Source organism: Hippocampus zosterae, chromosome 17 (assembly GCF_025434085.1).
Source record: "Hippocampus zosterae strain Florida chromosome 17, ASM2543408v3, whole genome shotgun sequence".
NCBI classification, from domain to species: domain Eukaryota; kingdom Metazoa; phylum Chordata; class Actinopteri; order Syngnathiformes; family Syngnathidae; genus Hippocampus; species Hippocampus zosterae.
In genome coordinates this window covers 20001-43052 of record NC_067467.1, presented here as the reverse complement: position 1 = coordinate 43052, position 23052 = coordinate 20001, and the positions used below count along the sequence as shown (strand labels likewise).

Sequence of the window (23052 nt, the reverse complement as noted above, 5' to 3'; positions counted from 1 at the left end):
ACCCTTCCTAAGTGACGCTTGTTGCGAAAGGAGGGGCTGTCCAAGATGAAAGAAGCTGGACCCAACAACAGCCCTGATTGGCTGCTCCAATTTAGACTCGTTGTCCAATTTAAAAGCTCATTTTGAGACTGTTGGCTTTCGACGGAGGCGTCCAGGTCAACGGGATGAAATGTACAAAGGACCGACCGCCGAGACTTCTGTTTTCTTTTCATTGAAATTCAGTGACATCCGGGCTTTGATTTCCTCGAGCAAGGACAAAAATGCGTCCTTTCTTCTCAGCGGGACATTGATCTGACTGTCGGCCGCGCAGCCAGCGTGTGCAATGAAAACAGCAAGGGCCCCAAAATAGACCCCTGCGGACCACCATATGACAGAGGGGCAGTGCGGGCCTCAGAGCAACCTGGGCTAATGCAAAAAGTCCCGCCAAAACAGTCGGATCCAAGCGACTTTCGAGCGCTCTCACTAATGGCCACTTGGCATTTGCTAATAGAGACCAACGTTCGTCGACGACTCTGATATTAGCTTCGAACGTCAGCTTTCGATGCTCCCTTCTCAGGTTCGGGTCACGCGTGACCTGTGAACCAAGGGAGAGCAAAATTTTCAACATTCCAGTGATAGTTGACCACCGGGTTTTCTCTGCCGTGAACCCCTCAGGGAGCGTCTGGCCTGCCTCCCCTGTCCTCGACTGGAATCTTCCATGATGCAGCTTTCATCCCGAATCGCCTCTGGCGTCTTTTTCCAGCAAAGGCAGTATTAAATGTCTCCTTATGGCGAGCCTAACCATCATGATGGAGATGCCGCAAACTTTTTTTGAGGGGGGGGGGGGCTTTTTAATGACAAGCATGGCTGCGCTTCGTCCGAGATCCCAGAGAAGGCGGTACTTTGCGGCGGCGACTCTCGCAGAGGGTTTAGGAGGGAGTGGGATGGGGTGGGCTGGTGTCGAGATGAAAGACTCCAGTAGGTGGAGGATGGACCTCGCTTGTTAACATATCAGAGCTTCAAGGGCGTCCAGTGAGATCAAAGCGGCCAAAAAAGCATGAACGTAATCCATCAAAGTCCCCGATGAGGCTTTCACTGTCCCCTTAATGGCCTTTCATGATGAGCCACAAAGAGAGCCTCATAATGGGCCTCAGACAAAGTCGAATGTGGCTTTTTTGTTTGTCATCAAACCCGAGCAGCCCCCTTCTCCCACCCACCGCCGCCTTTCGTGTATTCATCAAATCAGTTTCTCAGGGACCCTTGCTGGGAAGACCCTGCTAATCCAAACAGAAATTGAACAGGACTACCACGCGTTTCAACGCCGATGTGAATGTCTTGAGTAACCCTTTCAACCTAAGCGCAGGGTTTAGCCGCCCCCTCGATCCCGCCAAAATAAAAAGAAATAACATGTCCACTAGGACAAGACGGACCGCGCAGATAAAGAGTAGCCCGACAACGCTGCGCTTTGTCTTCTGATGGCTTCGGCACCAGGGACATTCCACACCTGTGAAACCGAATGAAATCCGATTGCGGCATTTTCCTTCTTCCAACGCAATTGCAACTGGAATACGATTGGCCGTGCGCCGTTGAAACCCTGGAGGCTAATATTGCACGAAAGGCGAGAACCTTCACGTATATGAACATGGAGATGCGCTGACAACGACTTTGCGCGCAAGTATTTCTTTCTGTGCCAAGTAAGCAGAATGGACGGTAAAAATACGTGTTGTAATCTGGTGCCGCTTGCTGTTTTGCCATTTTGCTGCCCAGAGATTCCAAATTTGATGGCTGCCACCAAAGTGTAACTGCAAAATTCTCTACATCTGCGAGACGAGAACAAATGAAAGTCAATTGCTCCCACTAACAGGCAGATGCACTCGAGGTAAGACGCCAGTAGTTCCATTTTCAAAGATGCCTTTTCCACGCTGTACTTGTATACGTTTATTCACCGAAATTACTCAATTGGGATTGTTACTTTTTTGTTTTGTTTTTTCTTTTTGGGCATACTTTTTTCCCACAATTTTGCTTCTTGAACTTTGGCCGCCTCAGACTAAATGATGATGAAGGTCTGGCCATATTTTCTCCTCAACTCGGCGGCAGCAACAGCAGCAGCTGTCCCATTGTGATCATCTCTCGTCCTTTTCTCTCGGTTTTAGTTTGAGGTTTTATTTTGATCTGGGCTTTTTTTTCTGCTCTTCTCTTTGATGCGGTTGCCCGGGCGCCGACGAACAAAAGAGCTTCCATCGGCTGGATGTAAGGGATTGTGGCGACGGGCAAGGTGGAAGGAGGGGCTGACTAAAGAATCAAAGTTAAGTGCAACGGGTTTTGGGGGCGGAGGAGTCCGTGTGAAGCATCCCGCCCACTGGGAGGCTCACGGTTGTTACGACTTCTTTTTTCTGCTTTGTACTGCGTGTCATTGTGCCGCGGATGTGGCTCTTCTCATTACAGTGGCAAGCCCCACCTCAAAAAAACGGAAAACCAAAAAAGAGTACAGGTACTACGATTTGGAGTTCAAACAAAATTTGGGGTGGAAAAAGGCCGCAAGTTTGAAAAGGTTGTGGGTTGATGTCCAAAATCTTGAGGGAAAGCAGGGCCCGGGGGACACCTAAATAATGTTGTCACCCCCCCCCCCCGCCATTATTTCCACATTTTCTCCTGTTGCAGTGGTCCCCCGCATCATGTCGGCTTCATCGAGGGCCACTGGCCCGACCCCGCCAGGACGAGTTTTGCTTCAAGAAAAGACCGTTTCACTTGTGCAGCTCAGCAAATCGGCAGCACCCGTCAGCTAAACACAAGCGTGCGCTTTCAAAGGGTGGCAAAAGTCAGCATTCACGTGACCGTGACCAAAAGCCCATTCTCACACGCACAAAATCGTCCAAATGTAGACGTTTTAGCCCACTTTGGGATCAGAGTTGGCAAAGGCCCGCTTGTCGGGAGTCTCAAAGATGATCACGAGCAAACAAATTGTCCAAGAGTGATTTTAGCCCAAAATCATTCTGGCTAACAATTCTGTTGCATATTTACAATTGCGACTGGCACCAAGTTGGGTCGACCCACGGGCTCCGCGATTCAGAAACGAAACCAAACGAAACGGAATTGAGCCGGGCGAACGCGTGCTGATCGGCCAAACTAAGTCGGGGAAGGCTCACGCCCGAAACGTCACGTGGAAATGGCCCGATATCATCTTTTCGACAACCGCTAATCGGGCCTTTGTTCTCTCGGATGACTAGATCAGGCCCGATGATCCGTCGGCGCGCACCCCGCTCACTGCAAGTTGTAGCCCGCGAGGGAGGGTCTTCACACGTTCCCAGCCCAAGTCCGGGCCAACCTCGTCAAACATGCTCTCGGGTTCGCAGCCCCCCCACCACCCCCACCACCGCGCGAGGCTCAAAGTTTTCTTTATGCCGGCGCTTGCGGCGGGGCGCTAAAAATAGAGCGCCCCGCCGACCCCCGCGGTGCGCTTGGCCCAAAGTTTGACGCCTTTTGACGTCACCTCGTCTGGCACGATATTTTTAGCTGCCTTTATTTTTTGGCGTTTGTGCGGTTACGTAAGGAGATTACTGTGTTATTGTGCCGGCACTCCGAGGAGGGGCGACTGACTATAAGCGGGTGCGCCTCCAGAAATAACCCCGCTCCGAGGCCTAATTGTGCATCCCTCTCGCTTTCCTGTCCCCTATTCCAGCGGCATGTCGAGGTCCCTGACCCGATCATCCGCCTCGCCGGTTCCGGAAGAATCCTTTTCCGCCCCCCGCGGCGAGCAAAGCCGGCGCAGCGGCGCACCATCCGCAGCCCGCGACTAACAGCCGAGCGCCACAAGCAGTTAGCGGTGACGGCGGCCCGGAGAAGCTGCCAGGTATGTTCTGATCGGCTAGCTCGGGACCCTCCTCGGAGGGGGGCCCCTCGAGGCCTCTGGGTGCCATCCTGCGCACACGCGCGAGCTCTCAGGCGACTGTTGTGGAATGTGCCCCGCCGCGGAGAGACGGCGGCGTGCCCACGAGAGGGGCCCAGGGAGGCCTCTCATCTCCCCACCGCTAATGCATTCAGCGCACGCAGGCAGACGACGAGGCACGCGCCATTGCCTATTTATTCAATCCGTGATTGCAGCGATGGATACGTGGGACACCGCTTGCTTTGTCCTTCTCGTGATTTTTTTGCATCGCAGTCAACCCCCAACATTTGGCAGTACGCTACTTATTTTCTCCCTTGATTCTTTTGCTGGAAAAACCCAAAAAAATCACTGAATGGACAAATAGGAAGTCTTGTTCATCCAAGAGGCAAAGATGTTTTGATGTCTGCGAGGAGCTGAGTTGAGGTTGTTGGCGAAATTAACAGAAAAATCTTTGTGCCGTGTACATGTGCGCTTCAGGCGTGCACATATATATATATATATATATATATATATATGCGTATATATATTTACACTTGGGCTTTTGCTTCCAGATGCAACAGAATGATGTCAAATGACTACTTTTCTATCAGACGGAGCCAATTTGAAAATGCGCTCCTCCCCTCACTTCACCATACTTCCAAGGCACGAGAGGGCACAAAACGATGACTTTTCTGTTACGCAAGACTTTTGTGGGAAAGCATGCTCAAAAAACAGTGAATCCACTGTCAAGTGGACTTGTGGTGTGATGTTTGAGGAATTTGGTCTGCCTCACGGTGCGCAAGGCCCCGGCCTTCCCCTGTGGAGTTTGCGCGTTTGCCCCGTGCCTGCCTGTGGCTTTTCTCCGGGTACTCCGCTGTCGTCCCGCGTTCCAAAAACACGCACGCTCGGTTAATCGATCACCCTGGATTGTCCCTAGGTGCGAGTGTGAACGGTCGTTGGTCTGCGTGCGCTCGAATGGCCGGCAACCATTTGAAGGTCTAGCCCGCCGGCTGCCCAAAGTCGGCCGGGATAGGCTCCGGAATGCCCCGCGACCCTTTTGCGGGTACAAAGCGGCTCAGATAATGGATGGATGAACTCTCGGCCCGTTTAGCCGACGAACAAGTTGAATATTCTCTCGTGTAGATAGGGCGGGCTCACTGCGCCGTCTGCCATTATAGAAGAGCGTCGAAATGTTTCGTCTTGTCGTCGCAAATGGATCGAGGAACAGCATTACATTCAAAGGCGGTGAATCGGCAGCGTGCGTAAAAGTGGCAGCTCGTCATCCGAACGAGCGGGTCGGCCCACGCCGCAACTGGCACTTTGGCGCACGGCGAGTCTCGCGGGATCCCCGACGCCGTCGGCTGTTACCAAGCCGACCGATTAGTGACAGACAAATTGGCCGTGGGTTCGGGGAAAAGGTGAATGTTAAAATAAGGCGGCGTGCGGATTTCCACCTTTCGCTCCCACTCACTTCCCGAGGGACTCTCAGCCGGTGAGTCACGCGAATAAATAGCGTGAGGCGTTACGCTGACTCACAACGGAGGAACAAGGCATGAAAAATACCTTCCACTGCCATGAAAGGAGGAGCGGCGCCTCCTTCCCTTTTTTCTTTGGTGTTTATTTACCTTGCCAATGACACCCCGAACCTCTTTGGACAGAACGTCGATGCGTGTGGTCTCTCGGGCCACGTTTGGCCCAACGCGTGCAACTTTCCCCCAGCGCCAGAGCTCCCCTTTGGCCTTCCCTCTACCTCTAACTAAACATTGCAGGATGGCAAAAGGGAACTTCAAAGTGCCCAGAGGGGGTACTTCTTTTCCTCCCCCCTTGTTCCTGGCACTTGTCATCATCTAAGAGACTGGCTGCTCCCCTTATTACTCTAATTGCTTCCAACTGCCGCGGGAGGCTTTGATGCGGGACGCCCGCCAAGCATGCTGGGAGCACCTGTTGTTGCGCAGGGGGAGCACAGGTGGCGGGGCGCCGCATCTTGTTTTTTTCCCGCAACATGCACACGGCTAGAAAGAAAAACAAGGCAGTGTGGAGGCTTTTTAATGGCACTTTTGGAAGCAGAGTCGGTCCTGACACAAGTGTGGGTTGGGATGGGAGGGGGGGAGGTCGTAAAACACTCTGGTACCATCTTGTGGCAGCTAGAAGTCCAGCAGCTGAAAAAGGAAGGACAAAGGGAAGGTGTTAAAATGGCAGAGCCTGAAGCTGGTGAATATTTTCCTGTATTTCAATCGATTCATTGAGTCATCATTTTTTATGTGTGTGTGTGTGTGTGTGTGTGTGTGTGTGTGTGTGTGTATGTATATATATATATATATATATATATAAAATAACATAGCAAATTATGCACGTCAAGTCCCAATATTGGTTTTGTATACTTTAGGTTGCAATATTACAGCTTTAATCTTGTAAAAAAAACATATATATATATATATATTTCTTTTTTAATACTGTACAGCTGGATTAGATTTTATGCGTGTGTATGTGTACCAAGATGCTATGACCAGTGAGTGTAGAATGTGTATTGCTCCACACCAGCTGAGGCAGGATCTTTTCAAAGTGCTCGATGTCCACTTGATCGCAATCCTCGCATTCAGCTTGTTTCTGAGAGCGCACGGTCGCCTCTGACAACCGCAAGAACATGAATATATCATCATCATTGTTGGGTCTTAGGTAGAATAATATCTGTGTAATGGCAACCTTTACCTTGGACAAATATTTTCAGCATCTCTGCCACGAGTAATGTAGCCTCTACGCTTACTGCCACACAAGAGATTAAAGAAAAAAAGTTGAGTTGAGCAATCACAAGCACTTTTCATCAAAGAGAGAAAAAGAGAGGTTTCCCCCCGCTCCTCTTCAATCCAGTTTCTGATTTGTTTTCTGCCTTTGCTAAAAGTAATTCTGATCAATAAACTCGAATTAATCAAAAACGGATTAATCACCCAGCCTTAGTATCTTACTTACATCTGCTTTTGTCCTCCTTGAAGAAGCTGGATATAAGTTTACCTACAGTCTCCTGTGGGTGAAGCAGACAGGCACATTATTGGTTCACAGTTTTGTGTTTGTTGAGGTATTTTTTGGGGGGGTTGGGGGGGGGGGGTAATAGGCGTAAATGTATATAAACAAAGTTTTAGATGATCCTTTAGTTCATTAACTACTTATAGTCAAGTCAACAGTATTTATAGAGCACTTTCAAACAGCCATCGCTGCATACAAAGTGCTGTACATGGAGCGATTTAACATACACAATAGACAGTAAGACGAAATGGTAATAAAGGCGGTAGAAAGCACCAAGCAGTAAAATCATGCTGAGTCGAACGCCAAAGAATACAAGTGGGTTTTGAGGAGGGCTTTAAAGATGGGCAGCGAGGAGGCTTGCCGAATGTTCAGTGGGAGGTCATATCCAGAGAGAGGGACCAGAACTACTCTTCACAGTATGTGAGATAAATATTCACTGGACGCGGTGGTTGGAAACACATTTGACGTGCCCATCGAGCTCCAGTAATTATGGCCCCCTCTTGTGGACTAATACGTCATATTTTTCCGGACTGGATATGATAATGAGCTAATTTAACGCTCATTCAGTGTACTGCGCCTATAACTGTCGCATAACATCAGGAACTTATTTAATATATTAATATCATCTATATCTTGTTTATTCGGCTTTGGCAGAAATACAATTATGTCACCTTTAACGTCACTTTTTATCGTTAAAATATTCTGTATTGACTGCGGTGTCGAAGAACAGTCCAGAAACGCTTTTATTTTCCCCCTCACTAAAACAGTGAATCGCCAGTAATTTATAATCTTACCAAGTAATAACTACATCACAAAAATCATGTCGAACACGCTCGAAGGGGAAACAATAAGAAAACGGTTACCTTCCTAAAAGTAACTTCTGTGTCGCTTTCCGCCATATTGTTGACGTCGGAGAGCAACTTGGCGCTCTGCGATGTGATTGGACAGTAGGATTGACGTCATTAGCCAGCCTCAGAACAATCATGCGACCGTTGGAGTTTTTTCACTCTTTTTTCGTATTTTGGGGTTTTGTGGATACAGTACTAAAACGGTAATTATAATTTTAAAAAATTCTCTCTCTCTGGAAATTGCAACGATTTGTTTATATTTCTAAAAATTTCTTTATGGTGATTTCTATTCACTATGAAAATAATTAAATTTACATCGATTTACAGTTGTATTTTACTCTAGTTTTGATAGTATTCTATTCATTGTTTCTTAATGGTTAGGGTTAGTACTCAGCAGGATGAAAAAAATTAGAATTATAAATTGCCCACATTCGGCTAACTGAGTTGAAGTGCACATCAGCTGTGCTTGTAGATAATATTTCTTGCTTTATTTTCTTAAAAACACTATAACCAAATTAGTTTAACAAAAAAAAAACTAAAACACCGATACAAAACTACTAACAAAAGTGAAGAAGAAGCTAGATGAGATTCATGGTCGCTTTTCTAGTGGCCGTGATTGAAGGGTGTCCTCCACATGAGACACTTGACTGACATGACTGACTGCTGTCTGGGATTTCTTGAATTGTAACTCTTCGCCCCTCGTGGCGTGATAATGACAACGCTGTGTCACATCTGTAATTATGAGCATCACGTCTACGCTAGAAATGTGAACCTATACAGCCAGGTTCAGCCAAAATCTCATTTACTCAATCAATAGCAACAAGCCATTCCACAAGAGACACTTCTACTATGTGAACAGACTGAACATCAGAATGACAGCAGTTTAACAATGCAAACGTCTCATTTCACTCAAAAGCAAAACTGTGTGAAGGGACAACTTCCCCATTTCACTCCAAAACAAGACTGTAACAAAGGGAGAAAAATATTGACACATTTACTCTAATATGTAATAGTAACACTAACGCAATGTTCTGACCATGTCAGATGGCGCACGCAAAAAAACTCTCGTGCCGCAATACTGTGAGAAAACCGGTTCCCTGGGAAGAGAGAGGTATCTGCCTGTCCGACTATTTCCTTTAAACTATCGCGTTTCCGAGGGTCCTGAACGTCTCAAACTAAGGGGCGGGCTTAGTAAAGTTTTCAGGAAGCAGTTTCGCGTCTCAAACAGAAAGTTTTTTTTTCTCCGGCTTAGTTTTCCAGCTTTTTTCGTCGTTGTTGTTAGTAATTAAGAGTAAAGAGACAGGAAATGCAAAGCAACGCATATGGAGCCCCGCTGGCAGGTGGCGCGTTCGACTTGGAGGGGTTTCTGAAAAAGCCTCAGACGATTCTGCGATGCCTGAGTTGGGTGAGTGAGGAAACACAACCGTTCGTTAGTTAGCATGGCTAGCTGTCAAACAGCTGCTACAGCCGATCGCATACTCGATAATGGCTTGCAATAAATTGGATGCACTGGTGACTGGGCTAAGTGTAGTCAAAGGCAGAGGTTTGCTAAAGCCGGCGTCGATTCGCATGACTGGTGCTGCATCACGTCATTGCGGCAATGACTTTTGTGTTTTGATGGCATGTTTCGTCAGCGTTCGTCGTCAGTTCTGCTTCTCAATTGCTAGTTCATGCTAAACGAGGAAGTGAGTGAGGCTCCTTTATGCAAAAGGTGTTGCATTGTTATCTGGTGATTTGAGAAACACTCTTGTATTCTATTACAGTCATAAATGCGCAGTAGTTAGTTGGTTTCAAGCCTTTCGTATTTTCTCCATAATTATACAGATTTTGGTCATATTATCTTTAATCTTGTAACGTTACGATTTTATTTGTAAAACATCGCAGATTCCCCCCCACCCCGCCCCTTATATTTTTAGCCTTGTAAATTTCGACCTATACAAAGTTTTTCCTGTAATATTTCAACTTTATACTCACGCCGACATATTGGGATGTTTGTTTTGTCTTGGGGTATTTCAGCGTTATCCTGTAACATGTCTACATATATTTTTGTAACGTTTACATGTAATATTGGGACTTTATTCTTGTAACTTGACTGTAAAGCATTCTGCTATTTTCTTGTAATATTCTGACTTTATTTCTGCAATGTAATTACTTTTCACTGGAACTGTTTGTCGTAATATTACTTTTTAATAGAGAGAAGCAATAACGTTTTTTTCCCTATAAACAGCCTTTTTTCCATTTAGTCTCACAACCGTTTGACCTAAATTGTCGTCAGATTGCTACTTCATTTCTAATATTACAGCTTTGTTGTCACAATATTCTGACTATTGTCGGAGCACTGCAACTTTATTCTTGGAATATTTCAACTCTTTTGTTCATAAAATCGAAACATTTAGTTGTAATATTAACGTACTTGTAACAGTGCTACTTTGTTCAAGAAGCATTCGAACTTGTCTCACAACTTTTTTTTCTTGTAACATCGAAACTATGACTAAAAAATTTTTAAATGAAACTTTTATCTGCTTGCAAGATGCTAACCTTTTTCTTGTAATCTGCCACTTGTTTCTTATACAATTCTGACTTAAATTGTAGCGACATTGCATCACATCACGACTTTTCATTGACATATTCTTGTAACATTCCAAAGCTTTAGTCTTAATATTAAGTCTTTATATTTTCCAACTATGATTGAGTTGCTCCACTAGCTCTTTGCCATCGTGGTGTTCGCCACCATCACGGCGGAGGGCTACGTCAACAACTCCTCGGAGCGGGAGCCCACGTGCATGTTCAACCGGCGGGATAGCGCGTGCAGCTATGGCGTGGGGATCGGCGTGCTGGCCTTCCTGGCGTGTGTGGCCTTCCTGGTGTTGGACGCCTACTTCCCACAGATCAGCAACGCCAAGCAGAGGAAGTACATCATCATCGGGGACTTGGGCTTCTCAGGTGAGATGACATTTCAAAGTTGTCTTCCCTTTACCGGACAGTGGAGAATCGGGGTCATATCAAAAGAGCGGTGTCTCTGGTGTTGCATGCAATCGACCAAGAAAAGCTTCAATTTACTGCTGTTGTGCACTGCCGTGAACCAGTAGCGCTATTTAACAGAATAACCACTTGCACACTGAGGTCCACAACCAACGATTTGAAAGCTAAGATGGCCTACGCTCTCGAGCGACAGAATGCCGGTTGAGAGGAAAGAAATTTCATCTGTGCCGTACATGGAGCATATTTGACAATAAAGCTGACTTGACTGACTTGAAGCAGTATCACGTCAAAGCCGAAAGGTACCGGTAAGCACAAATACGGTTTGAATACAGTTTAGCCTTGTTTTAAAGTGCCACCATACCTCAAACTATGGGGGGGGAAAATGTTGATCATTTCAAAGTCATGCCCTTAAGATCAATGGCTTGTACGTTAATTAATTAATTAACACACACACACACAAATGTTAACTCATTCAGTATCAGGCAATTCTGGATCAAGTCTGGAAAGACGTTTAAAAACGTCTTTGGGAGTGAATGAGTTAACAAGCGGAGAAGACTAGCCACAGTCCACTGCAAATGTAGCTTCTCCTCAACATACGCGTTCTTCTCTCAGTCAAAATGTATGACTTCAAAATACAGTGGAGAATGACATGTTGCGTATTTTGGACAACCATAGAGCTGTTTTAGGATAAAAGTCAGTTTATCTTAATGCCAGCAAAAAATGCAGATCCCCATAGATGGACGGCAATAATACGGGCGTTGCAATCTGATGAGCTTTTCGAGCAACCCATTTTGAACCTAAACGGCGGAGCAATATGCAAGCGTTTCGTTAACTTAATCATTTCTTGCTTTGTAGTACTCCATAAATGCAGTTGAGTGGAGGTGAAGAGTTGTGGCCGTCCGTCCCCACGTGGATGTGCCTGTCGCGCTCCACTATCACTTGAATCAATCATAATGCACAAAGCGTTTTCGACTTGTTTTTCCCATTCCTGTATGTTTTGTGAAGCACAATTTTATTGGGGTTGAAAAAATGCCAACATTTGGACCGGAACTATTGTGATGTTGCAGGGGCGTGGACGTTGCTGTGGTTCATCTGCTTCTGCGTCCTGGCCAACCAATGGTCTTGGACCACCAGCCCCGCTGTGCCGGCTGACGCCGCTCGCGCCGTGGTGGCGTTCTCCTTCTTCTCCATCCTCACCTGGGTAAGCCATGCCTTGCAAAACGAGAGCGCCCGAGCCGCCATTTTGACACGAGCGCCACCAAAAGAGCCCCTGTACCTTCTGTTTCCAGGCTCTGCTGTCCTATTTTGCCTACGAGCGGTATCGCCAAGGCCTGAGCGACTTGAATCAGCAGTACGCAGACCCCGCTGGGGACCCCGAGTACCCTCCTGCCCCCTACTCCAGCGGCAACAGTGGCCCCACCGGCTACCAGCAGTCCCCTTTTTCCGAAAACCAGGAGACTCCAGGAGAGTATCAACCCCCGACTTACTGAAAGACTGACGTTCCCAAAGTCCAACAGAAAGGAGTGGAGGGCGTTCTTTGCCAAAGACCCAAAACGGACACCTCCCTGCCCTCCTTGTGTCTCTCACCGGAACATGCACGCTTTATTGTGGTGAATGATTATATATTTTTTAATGAGTTGCTTCTCCGGGAGAGAAAAGGAGGGCCCCGCTTCTTTCTTGTCTTTGTCCCAAAACCACTTGAAATCAGCCTCGGTGCGCAGTATCATCACAGAGGTTCAGAAAAAAGAAAAAACAAACAAACCAAAAAACAACAACAACCACAAAAACTACCACTGTACTCATTTATTTTATTTAATAATCACTAAGTAATGGCTTTTGTGCACTGCATAGGCATCAATCTAGGAATATTTTTATTCTATTTTAATGTCAATGGTTTTTGGTTGGTAGTCCTATGTTTTTTGGCGGGGGGGATTTTCAAGCCGAGTGCTCCAAACATTTTCTGTGCCAAGTCACATATTTAACATTAGAAATATCTCATGGCGCAGCAACAAACAAACCAAAATGGCACAAAAGATAACTGTAACGTCAATGTGGGGAAAAATCTTATGCATCTCCTTAATGAAAAAATTTCAAGAGATTTAAAAATGAATACCGGTAATATAAACGTGCTGTCTTGCTCGAGTCATCAAACATCGCATGGTATGTACATATACCATTGTGCACTAACATCAACACACCACCTGCCTTGCAAATTTAGTATAACTGGTTACATCTTCCCAAACTTTTTTTGTGTGTTTTTTTAAGGTCTATGCGCCATGAGGAGGAGTGTTGTGGGTGGAAATTATTTTGTACACAATGAACCTTTATGGCTGTCCGCTTCCTTCTGCATCTATGTCACACTATTTCCCCCGTTTTCATCTGAAAAAACACAGCCAAACTTTCAATCTTAAAGTGGCATTATGCTGTGTAACTCCTGCAGTGATTTCTGGACACTTCCCAGACCTCTGAGGGATTCAAGAGAGTGACTAGATTTGTCCTTGTGCTAGTTTCAAAGCTCTAAATTGCGTACAATTAACAGAAGGCGTGGGAACAGACCAATAGTAGCGATTTGTGAAAAGTCCGAAAGCCCATTATCCTCTTATTCGCTGTTTTTGTGCTCAAGACAAAGCAGCCAGTTACTTTGGTGCTACCTTGTGTCTTACTCGTGCCAAGGAACTACATCGAAGTGGTTTTCGGACCTTCATCAGCCAAAAGTAGTTCTTTGCTGCTGCCGTTTGTCATCGGTCTGTAGTTACAAACCTTGCACATTTTTACTGCGTACTCAGCCCCGAACCTGCGTATTCAGTTAGGAATGGCAACTTCTATGTACCTTATATATGCTCGTGAAAGAGCACTTATTGCTTTCGCCTATCACTCACTACATGTTGCTAGCATAGATGGATAAATATTATTTATTGAAGTCGATAATCATTTTGAGACCAATTAAGTGGAATGGCATCATTTTTCATGGCACATTGGTGGTTGGCAAACACTGCTTGAAGGTAGAAGGGCCACATGATTTGATTTGTGTAACTTGTGTTGCTTTGCTTTGCTTTTTTTTCTGCACGTCGGCCACCATTTGATGACCGCAGTTCATCTGGTCAGGCACAGGGCAGTCACATGACTAACATGCCACTGACTGCATGATGATATTTTTGCTTCTTTGGGACTGTTTTGCCTCTAAATTGCACTGGAGAAAAGACAAACTCAAGTGCCTGACACAGTATTCTCTTTGCCAAATAATACAATTTTTAAACGGTTGGTTGCTAACCTCTTGGCTTTTTATTGATATCCTCCAACAGGATTGTGTGCAGGCGTCTGCACCTTGAGCAAATATTTGACTAGTTATCTCTATGTGGGGTGAAGCACTGAAGATCTGCAAGATGCATGATGTGAAATGGTTACTGGGGAGTAAATAAATACTGCATTGAAGGATTTTCAGTTGGCAATAGGACGCGAGCCCCCACATTTTCAAATGTAAAAGTGGGTTCTTAAAAAATGGAAACGGAAAACCTGGCCATATCTGTAGCATTTGTTTGTTCCATTTTCAATTGGCAATTGAAAAACGCAAACGTGACTCCGCGTGTTTTTTTTTAAATCAAACCCAAAGCACTGATATATTCTTGATTTTGCTTGAAATGGTTGCTTCTATTTCCGAGTACACTCGAAGGCAGCGTTTTCGGCTCGTGTCAATGCAGCGTTAGGTGACGTCATCAGCCTGAACCAGGAAGTGGAGAAAAATCGCAGCAGTGGGTTCGGGTCGCGGTTTAACGCCTAGACGAGCTAACGCCGACAACGATGACGCCGGAGTTCCGAGCGAAGGTGGACGGAGAGAGGACGTTTTGAGTGGCTGGTAAGTTTTTGGTGGAACATGCCAAACGGCACTTTTATCACGCTCGTTGAACCCAGAGTGAGCGCGGGAGGCCGGGGCTGGGGGGTTGGGAGATGTTTATTTGTTTTTTTAAAGACGGAAGCTATCGGGCCGAATGCTTTTAATAGTCACCATTATGTGACAAGCAGAACTGGATTTTGGATTGGGCAAAAGCGTCTGGTTGGAGCACCGGGTGGCTTAATGACGCATTTTCAGGTCTCCTTTGTTTCCATCGAATCTCATCAATGCTAGCCTTTCTTCCGGGTATCCAAAAGTGACTTATGACTAGAAGTAACATTTATCTTCAACACAAAGCTGGTCCGTCTGCGCTCTTGGAAAACTATCGAAAGGACATTTGCTACTTCAAGGGCTGTAATAAGAGGATTTTAGACTATGTAGAATGAATAAATTGCCTCGGCTTCGATAAACTTGATTACGTTAGCTCATCGTTTCCCCTCCTCCCATCTACAGTGTGCTGTCAATGTTGCCCCCCAAGCCGAGCCATTAAGCAACAAAAAAGTCAATTCGTGAGACACCTGCTCACTGATCACATTCAAGGCCATCTGCATTTTCACCGCGTCCACTTTTCAACGAATGCAGATTGTAAACTTGAGCAAACGAACACGCCCACTTTTTGATGAACCCGCACAGTACACACAGCATCCATCGTGACACGCGAGCACTTCTTTTCACCTTATTTGTAAAAAAGGAGAAAAAAATGCAACGCAAATTCACGGCGAGGCCGTGGTTTTAAATCATGTCAGTTCGGCTTTTCCGTTTAACCCTTGGGTCTCAAACGCAAAGGGGCACTAAATCATACTTGGCTGCTGGCCTATTACCACCATGGTAAATAACATTAAAATACAGCCCCGCCGTAGGTCTAAGTGTTCCTCTGCAGCAAGGCGGTTTTATTCCAAAGACGCGCCTTCAACAAAGTCCTTGCGTACTTGCACACGCCGTGTTACTCTTGTTCCGCTCCGTTCCATGGCTGTGATACTCCCCGTTGTCCGTTTACAAGCAGGTTAATCATAAAGGTTCTCATGATGTGCAAGTAGTGCAAAGTCTGCCCCCACTCTCCCCTCGCACCTTTGGACCGGGCCACGATGCTTTAAGTGTAGTTAAAGTTCAACGGCGTCGCACTCGCAGGAGTACCCATGCATGCTGAGCGTGCTGAGCGACGGGCTGCTCGGAGGAGACGGACAGGTGAGTCACTTTGTCCCACCACAGAGACGCTCTTCGCCGCGGATGGAATCGGCGGCCGTTTGCTCGGGGGCACCCCGTCCCCCAAACCGTCAGCATTCTAGATTTCGTCTTGGTCTTCGTCTTATCGGTCTACGAAAACTCCAAAAGCTTTTACTCTAGTTTCAGTCGGCCAATACTGAAAAAGGTTTTTGTCTGGTTTGAGTTCAAACGGACATCTACGGTTTCCTTCCAGCCCATAACAAAGACTTTCTGATCTACGAAGCATGATAAAGCGGTCACAGCGGAATCGGTGTTCACGACTCCAAAATAAGTCAAGAAGCAAGACATTGTCTTTGGCAAATTGTTGCGGCTAAAACAATGCCAAAACAAAAGCAGCAAAACTGAACTGCATATATACACTCTGGGTGTGTGTGTGTGTGTGTGTGTGTATATGTATGTATGTATATATATATTGAACAGGGAGGGAGTTGAGTCTCCTGATCGGCGGGTGGAAGAAACTGTTCTTGCGCCTGAGCTATGCAATAACTGAAATGAACCTCCAAATTCCATGTATGTATGATATTACTCGACGAGACAGAAATGGAAAGAAAGAAAGCGAGAGCGACAATGTGTCATACACGAACTGATGTTAAGGTGTTGTTTGGTTTTGGCTTGTCAAAGGTGGAATGCGTCAGGTGAAGTCTCTTGCCGGTTGACCTCGTACTTCTTGATGAGCTTGTCTTGAATGCTGAGCTTAGCGTCACGTTGAAACTCCAGGGTGTGATTTTGATTCCAATTATGAAATGAAAGAGTCCAGTGTGGGAGTCGATGCTGAATTAGCTGCGGAAGAAACCAAGAGCAATTCAACGGGGCTCTTATCTATGGGCAAGGTTGGATCAGATATAGACGAGATGAGCGTTGTGCTCCTTTGTGCCGTCAGCCACTTCAAAGTCGGATTACCTTGTTTTTGTCTGTCGATGGTAAAAAAATGAAAAATCTGAGGCATCCTCCCCGAAATAATTTGAATTGTCCATATTAAAAAAAAATTACCCCCCGTCCCTCAAATTTGACTCATTGCGAATGACTCTTGCAACATTACCCAGAGAAATAAATGGCTTTGATGTTGTTCCAATGCACCCGAAGTCTACATGCTCGTAAGCCCACGAACTGCACAGGCTAACCTCGGCTCCGCCCCGATCCATACGCCAAGACGTGAAATTGTCCATCGCGTCTCACTTCACGTGTTTCCTTGACACCGATGACTACTTTCCCATCAGCCGGCGCTTTGGAATCGGCAGCGTCTTTAGGTGTGGGGAGGGAGGTGGGGGGTGAGCTTGATCGCAAAGGGCAACCGCGGAGGGGCGGAGCGTACGGCCGACTCTCACTCCACCGTGTTTTCTTCAGGCGACTCCCGGACCGGGTCTCCTATGACCTCACCGGCAGCCTACGCTCGACCGGAGCACGATGAGCCCATGAACGGTCTGCGCATCTCTGTCGGGGGTCTCACCATGCTGGCGACCGTGGCCAATGTCGCGGACCCTCGCTTCCGCCTCAAGTGGCGGCCCATCGCGGCGGCGGCCGTTTCGCTGGCCGCGCTGCTGCTGCTCTTCACGCGTTGGAGCGCCGGGCCGCACCCCCGCGCCGACGCCTCCGAGAGCCGGAGGCCGGCCGGCGGCGGCTATAACCGCACCTACCCGCTCAGCCCGGCCCAGCGCACGGCGCAGGGCACGCGCTACCGTATCGCCGTCGTCGCCGACCTGGACGCCGACCCTCGGATGGAGAAGACGCTGACGTGGTTCAGCTACATGCGGCGCGGCTACCTGCTGGTGTCGCCGAGCGGCGACAGGTTGTCGGTGGAGTGGGACGCGGAGAGGACGGTGCTGCGGAGCCACCTGGCCGAGAAGGGGCGAGGCATGGAGCTGTCGGAGCTGGTGGCCTTCAACGGCAAGTTGTACAGCGTCGACGACAGAACGGGCGTCGTCTACCATCTCGACGGCGGCGAGGCGGTGCCCTGGGTCATCCTAGCAGATGGCGACGGCCACGTGGCCAAAGGTGAGCTCTCTACGTGACCGTTCTCTGCTGCCTTTGGGTTGTTGTTGTTGTGTTTTGTTTTGTTTTTGTCTTTTGGCATTCGACTCGGCATGACTTAGATTTGTTCTTGATTTTACTGTTTGGTGCTTTCTACCGCCTTTATTACCGATTTGTCTTACAGGTTTCAAAGCCGAGTGGTTAGCGGTGAAGGACGAGCACCTTTACGTGGGCGGTCTGGGCAAGGAGTGGACCACCACGTCGGGGGAATTTGTCAATGACAACCCGGAGTGGGTGAAGGTGGTGGGCTTCCGCGGGGATGTGGAGCACAGGAACTGGGTCCCGATGTACAAGTCGCTCAAGGCGGTGGCAGGAATCCAACCTCCAGGTCAGAGTTTGCAAAAGCACTTGCTTCCCCCACTGAAGTTTGGTGCAAAAGGCAATCGGCGACTCCGGAGTTTAAGTAAAAGAGGGGGGGGGGGGGGCAAATGTGCTCAAGTAAAAATATATTTGCTCTCTGTTACATCTCCATTTTTATTATTTGGCAGAAAAAAGCATTTCCCCCCTTTGGAACTAGCGAAGAAGGAAATGAATTGCATTCGTTCAAAGATGCCATTCTGATTCGGCCCTTGTTTTTTTTTCTCATGCCCATCGTCACTTTTTCATCATCACAGTCATAATAATAATAATCGTCATTGGTGTGAATGACGAGGTCAATTTTGAAAACAAAACTGAACATCTCTCAAAAACCTGACATGCTTTAAAAATACATTCAGGGACACACAAAGGCATCTGCTCTTAAAATGTGCTGTTTTTCAAAATCATTTCCATGAGGGAAGTTGATTTTGAAAAACGGGTGCTTCAAGAGCGCGCGTGCGGTTCGGGAACATTGTCGTCATAAGTCGAGGCAGCGCCGCGCGCTCCTCCCATTCATCTCCGGCTCTTGCGACATTGATGCGACACGATGCTGTCTTGCCCTCGGCGACGCATTCCTCCCCCGCAGGTTACCTCATTCACGAGTCGGCGGCGTGGAGCGCCGTGCTGCGGCGCTGGTTCTTCTTGCCACGTCGCGCCAGCACCGAGCGCTACGAGGAGCACGCGGACGAGCGGCGGGGCACCAACCTGCTGCTGAGCTGCTCGCCGGATTTCACCGACATCACCGTGAGCCGGGTGGGCCCGCTCGACCTCACCCGCGGCTTCTCTTCTTTCAAGTTCGTGCCCAACACGGACGACCGGATCGTCCTGGCGCTCAAGTCCGAAGAGGACGCGGGGAAGATCGCCTCGTACATCCTGGCGTTTACGCTGGACGGACGCGTTCTCCTACCAGAGACCAAAATCGCTGACGATGTTAAATACGAAGGCTTGGAGTTCATCTGAAACTGTGACTGAATGTGATCATTTCCAGATGTGACACCATGACTGTATAAAGTCCCACCATTCGAAAGGAAAGTGGTGTGGCTCATGTGCCAAAACATTGTGACGAGCTGTGGCGTTCCGTCAGGGCCAGCAAGGCCTTCTCTGCTGGCCGAAATCTTAGTCAAATAACTTATTTATTACGGTAGAGTTTTTAACCAATCCTATTTCAGCTATCTTGTGTTGCCAGGAAAATTAAACTTGCTCGGGGCCTTCAGATGAAACGGAGCAGGCCCCTGTGCGATGTAAGTGAACGGGCACAGTCAGCTTGCAATATCCAATCAGTTCATGAGTCTCAGACTCGTGATCTGACTCGCCTGCGTCCTAGGGCCACCTAGAAGGCCTTACGTCGAGACTGGCCGTGTGCGTTCGGTGATTGGATTAGCGCCTTTTCTGTTTACTGAGAATTGCACCCTGACTTCAATAAAGATTCTTTAAAAAAAAAATCAAAAAGATTGGATTAGCGCCTGCTCGAGCTATCGATGCATTTTTAACCCAAAATGGCCGAAGAATGTTGATCTGGTTGCAGAACTACTTTCAACACAATTTGCAAGACGGGCCTTCCACGAAAAGCTGGATATTGTGCAAAGAGGTCGCCCAACTGCTGTGCTAGCTAGCCTGTCCCAGCAAGGAAAAGGGCTTGTCCGTCATTTTCAGACGAGCAATTATGAACGGTACCCGTGGCTCACAGCCTCTGAGAAACGCTGCAAATTATTGTACTGCTGGGAATGCCGATTGCTTGCAACTGACCGATTTGGTTGTTTGGAGCCACAGTGGATTTAACAATTGAACAAGAAAACATCATAGCACGGCTGGCCACTTACAAGCTACGGTGCGTTTCAAAACGTTTGGGGACACTCTTGTAGATCTGCAGCTCATAGAACAGCCACTACATTGGTGAGTAAATGAATTTTATTTGACATTTCTCTTGTCATTTCATTTCGTTAGTGTTAAATTAATGGTAATGAAATAAATTGACAAAAGATACAAAAAGGTATCGAATAAATATGCTCACCTGCAATTTATAATGGCGCATTGTAGTCACCTTCATGCACGAAAGTTAGTTCAATCTCAGCTGCTTAACATTTTCAGTTATTTGCCGTTGTATCGCCGGTTTTCAAAATGCAAATGATCTGTTTATTTTCAAAGAATAGTTTGTTTTGTTATTGTTTGGTTGGTGTCTTATAAACCGCGACATTGTGCAATTTATTGGACAGACTTGTTTAACTTGTTTATCACACAGCGTAATTTGGGTCGGGGGACACAGCCTGAACCGGTTGCCAGCCAATTGCAGGGCACACAGAAACGAACAACCATTCGCGCGCACACTCACACCGAGGGACAATTTGGAGTGTTCAATCGGCCTCCCATGCATGTTTTCGGAATGTTGGAGGAAGACCCACCCGGAGAAAACCAACGCAAGCCCGGGGAGTACATGCAAACTCCACACAGGAAGGCCGGAGCTGGAATTGAACCCGGTACCTCTGCACTGTGAGGTCAACATGCTAACCACTCGTCTACCGGGCTGCCCCGGTGCTTGTTTCTCTTCAATGAAATCAATCTTAGCTGCTTATGAAAAGTGAGAAAAACGACTGAATAAATAATGTATCCAAAACAAATAAAATATGAATGTAATTGTCACAAAACAAGCATTTAATCACGATTCTTAGTGCCGCAAAGCATGGTGGGAAATATTCAGAAAAAAACGTAATCTCGAAGGCATGAAAGTGTGTCCCTCCGGTGGACACACAGCGACATCGCACCCCTCCAATCCGAATTTCCAGTGCAATCACAGTGCCACTTTTTAACATTTATGAAAGCGAAGATTTGTGCTAAAATCCTTTTCTTGCAGCCAAGAGAATGGAGAGGCGCGGCGAGCTGTTTTTTGCAGAAGTTTGGAAGGGCAGCACACAGCCGGTATGATTTGTCTTGATTAGCCAGCCACGGGGAAGGGAATCAAGTTGATTGACTCCAGTCGGACTTAAGTGGACAACTTTGGGGGCATTTTAAATTTGTTACCTCAGCTCCTGGAACCAAAATGCTGTGGCTAATCTGCGAAAACATAGTGACTAGATTGGACAGGATTTGCTTGGTTTTTCTTTTATTTTTTTTAATACGAATTGATTTGGGTCATGCTCGTTCCTTGAATCTTAAGACTTCTTTATGACCAGCAAATAGGTGACCTTTATGACATGTTTTCTTTCAAGTTGGAGTGACTCAAATTGGGGTTGCTCTCTTAGGCGCTTTCGTGTCACTACAGTAATCTGTGTTTGATTTCGACACTTGAAGAGTGAAAATGCTTGCGCGTGGAAACTTGCTCACGCTATGGATTTCGCTGCATTTCGGCGTCTCAAGCAGCTTTCAACTTTGAGCTCTTCGGTAAGTTGAACCAAACCAACACAAACACCATCAATGCTTGTGTGTTGGACCTGAAACTTGATAGTGGGTGAATTGATCCAAAATTAGTGATTACAATGAAGGCATTGCCGATTATCAATATAAGGGACGTGAATAAAATTAATTAATTGGACTCGGAACAAAATACAGCTCAGCTTGAATTGATGATAAACACGTCAGCGTTGACTGCGAAAGGGATGCTTGCATTATACATTCGCGAGTTAAAAACAAGATCTACGGTCAATATGTATTTTCTATTAAAACTGCCCCAATCTTTGCCTGTTTTTTTAATTGGATGTAATCCAAAGGCTAAAAGAAAAGTAAAGCCAGCATCTCCGAGCCCTGAATATGGCTCCCTCCGGTGGAGACCTCGCCCCATTGCACCCCTCCATTTTGGATAGGACTTCCCCTCTGCTCGTTGACACCCCGTTGGGAGCCTTTTTGCAGCAGCGAAAACGATGGCATTCGCAAAGAATTCTTTGCTGTCACACGACTAGCTGTTGGATGATTTAGGTATTCATTCCAAATTCGTCCACGTTCAACTCGTGTTGAATGATCTACCTCAAAGCCACACTCTCCGAAGGCCTGTGTGTGTCTCCCTCCGGTGGACACTTCGCGCCATCGCACCCTTCCAAACCGTTTGAATTGTCGGAAGGTGCGCTTTGTGCTCGTCGAACCGGTTTGGGGAGCCTTTAGCAGCCACAAAACTAATGAGGGCATTAGAAACAATTCTGCCCTGTCGTCTCACTTGCTTTTCGTCTCTTTGTGCTTTCATCGATCAACTGTTTATTGAATTGTCTTCCAAAAAACCAAAGCCACAATCTCCGAAGGTCTGAATATGTCTCCCTCCGGTGGACACGCCGCGCCATCTCACCCATCCTATCTGAACTTCCTGTTCAATCACGGTACCGCATTAAAAAACAAATTTATGAAAGTAAATTGAAATCAATCTTAACTGATTATGAAAAGTGAGAAAAACGACTGAATAAAAGATGTATCCAAAACAAATAAAATAAGAAGGTAATTGTCACAAAACAAGCATTGAAACACGATTCCTAGTGCCGCAAAGCATGGTGGGAAATATTCAGAAAAAACGTAATCTCGATGGCATGAAGTGTCTCCCTCCGGTGGACACACAGCGACATCGCACCCCTCCAATCCGAATTTCCAGTGCAATCACAGTGCCACTTTTTAACATTTATGAAAGCAAACTGCAATCCATCTTAGCTGATTATGAAAAGAGAGAAAAACTACTGAATAAATAATGTATCCAAAACAAATAAAATAAGAAGGCAATTGTCACAAAACAAGCATTTGTAATCTCGAAGGCACTAAAGTGTCTCCCTCCGGTGGACACTCCACGCCATCGCACCCCTCCAATCCAAATTTCAAGTACAATCCACGGTCACACATTAAAAAGTAAACTTATGAAAGCAAACTGAAATCAATCTGAGTTGACGACAAAA

The 23052-nt window shown here is 46.7% G+C and overlaps 3 protein-coding genes and 2 long non-coding RNA genes across 7 annotated transcripts; 3 read left to right on the top strand and 2 right to left on the bottom strand.

The window, feature by feature from the left end:
• The first annotated feature begins 922 nt into the window (after positions 1-922).
• On the top strand, positions 923-6679 carry LOC127590447 (uncharacterized). Its single transcript, XR_007959614.1, has 3 exons — positions 923-1858; positions 3659-3829; positions 4417-6679. It is a non-coding gene; the product is annotated as an uncharacterized LOC127590447 (long non-coding RNA).
• On the bottom strand, positions 5875-7804 carry cenpx (centromere protein X). Of its 2 annotated transcripts, none has more exons than XM_052049993.1 (5): positions 7729-7804; positions 6812-6863; positions 6554-6607; positions 6338-6471; positions 5875-6003 (listed from the first exon to the last, which is right to left on the bottom strand). In XM_052049993.1, exons 1-5 carry the CDS (start codon positions 7762-7764, stop codon positions 5989-5991), a joined length of 291 nt encoding a protein of 96 aa, XP_051905953.1. In that variant the 5' UTR covers positions 7765-7804; the 3' UTR covers positions 5875-5988. The 2 variants fall into 2 exon arrangements, with proteins under 2 accessions (XP_051905953.1, XP_051905954.1); XM_052049994.1 differs by having other exon boundaries at positions 6383-6471.
• A 357-nt stretch (positions 7805-8161) lies between these two features.
• LOC127590445 (synaptogyrin-2-like) lies at positions 8162-13956 on the top strand. Its single transcript, XM_052049992.1, has 4 exons — positions 8162-9118; positions 10419-10656; positions 11763-11896; positions 11985-13956. Exons 1-4 carry the CDS (start codon positions 9020-9022, stop codon positions 12183-12185), a joined length of 672 nt encoding a protein of 223 aa, XP_051905952.1. The 5' UTR covers positions 8162-9019; the 3' UTR covers positions 12186-13956.
• Positions 12105-16451, bottom strand: LOC127590449 (uncharacterized). Its single transcript, XR_007959615.1, has 2 exons — positions 16268-16451; positions 12105-15800 (listed from the first exon to the last, which is right to left on the bottom strand). It is a non-coding gene; the product is annotated as an uncharacterized LOC127590449 (long non-coding RNA).
• On the top strand, positions 14382-19225 carry cant1a (calcium activated nucleotidase 1a). 2 transcript variants are annotated; one of them, XM_052049991.1, is made up of 4 exons: positions 14382-14548; positions 17153-17800; positions 17961-18164; positions 18780-19225. In XM_052049991.1, exons 2-4 carry the CDS (start codon positions 17176-17178, stop codon positions 19151-19153), a joined length of 1203 nt encoding a protein of 400 aa, XP_051905951.1. In that variant the 5' UTR covers positions 14382-14548; positions 17153-17175; the 3' UTR covers positions 19154-19225. The 2 variants fall into 2 exon arrangements, with proteins under 2 accessions (XP_051905951.1, XP_051905950.1); XM_052049990.1 differs by lacking the exon at positions 14382-14548 and adding an exon at positions 14700-15769.
• Positions 19226-23052: the final 3827 nt, after the last annotated feature.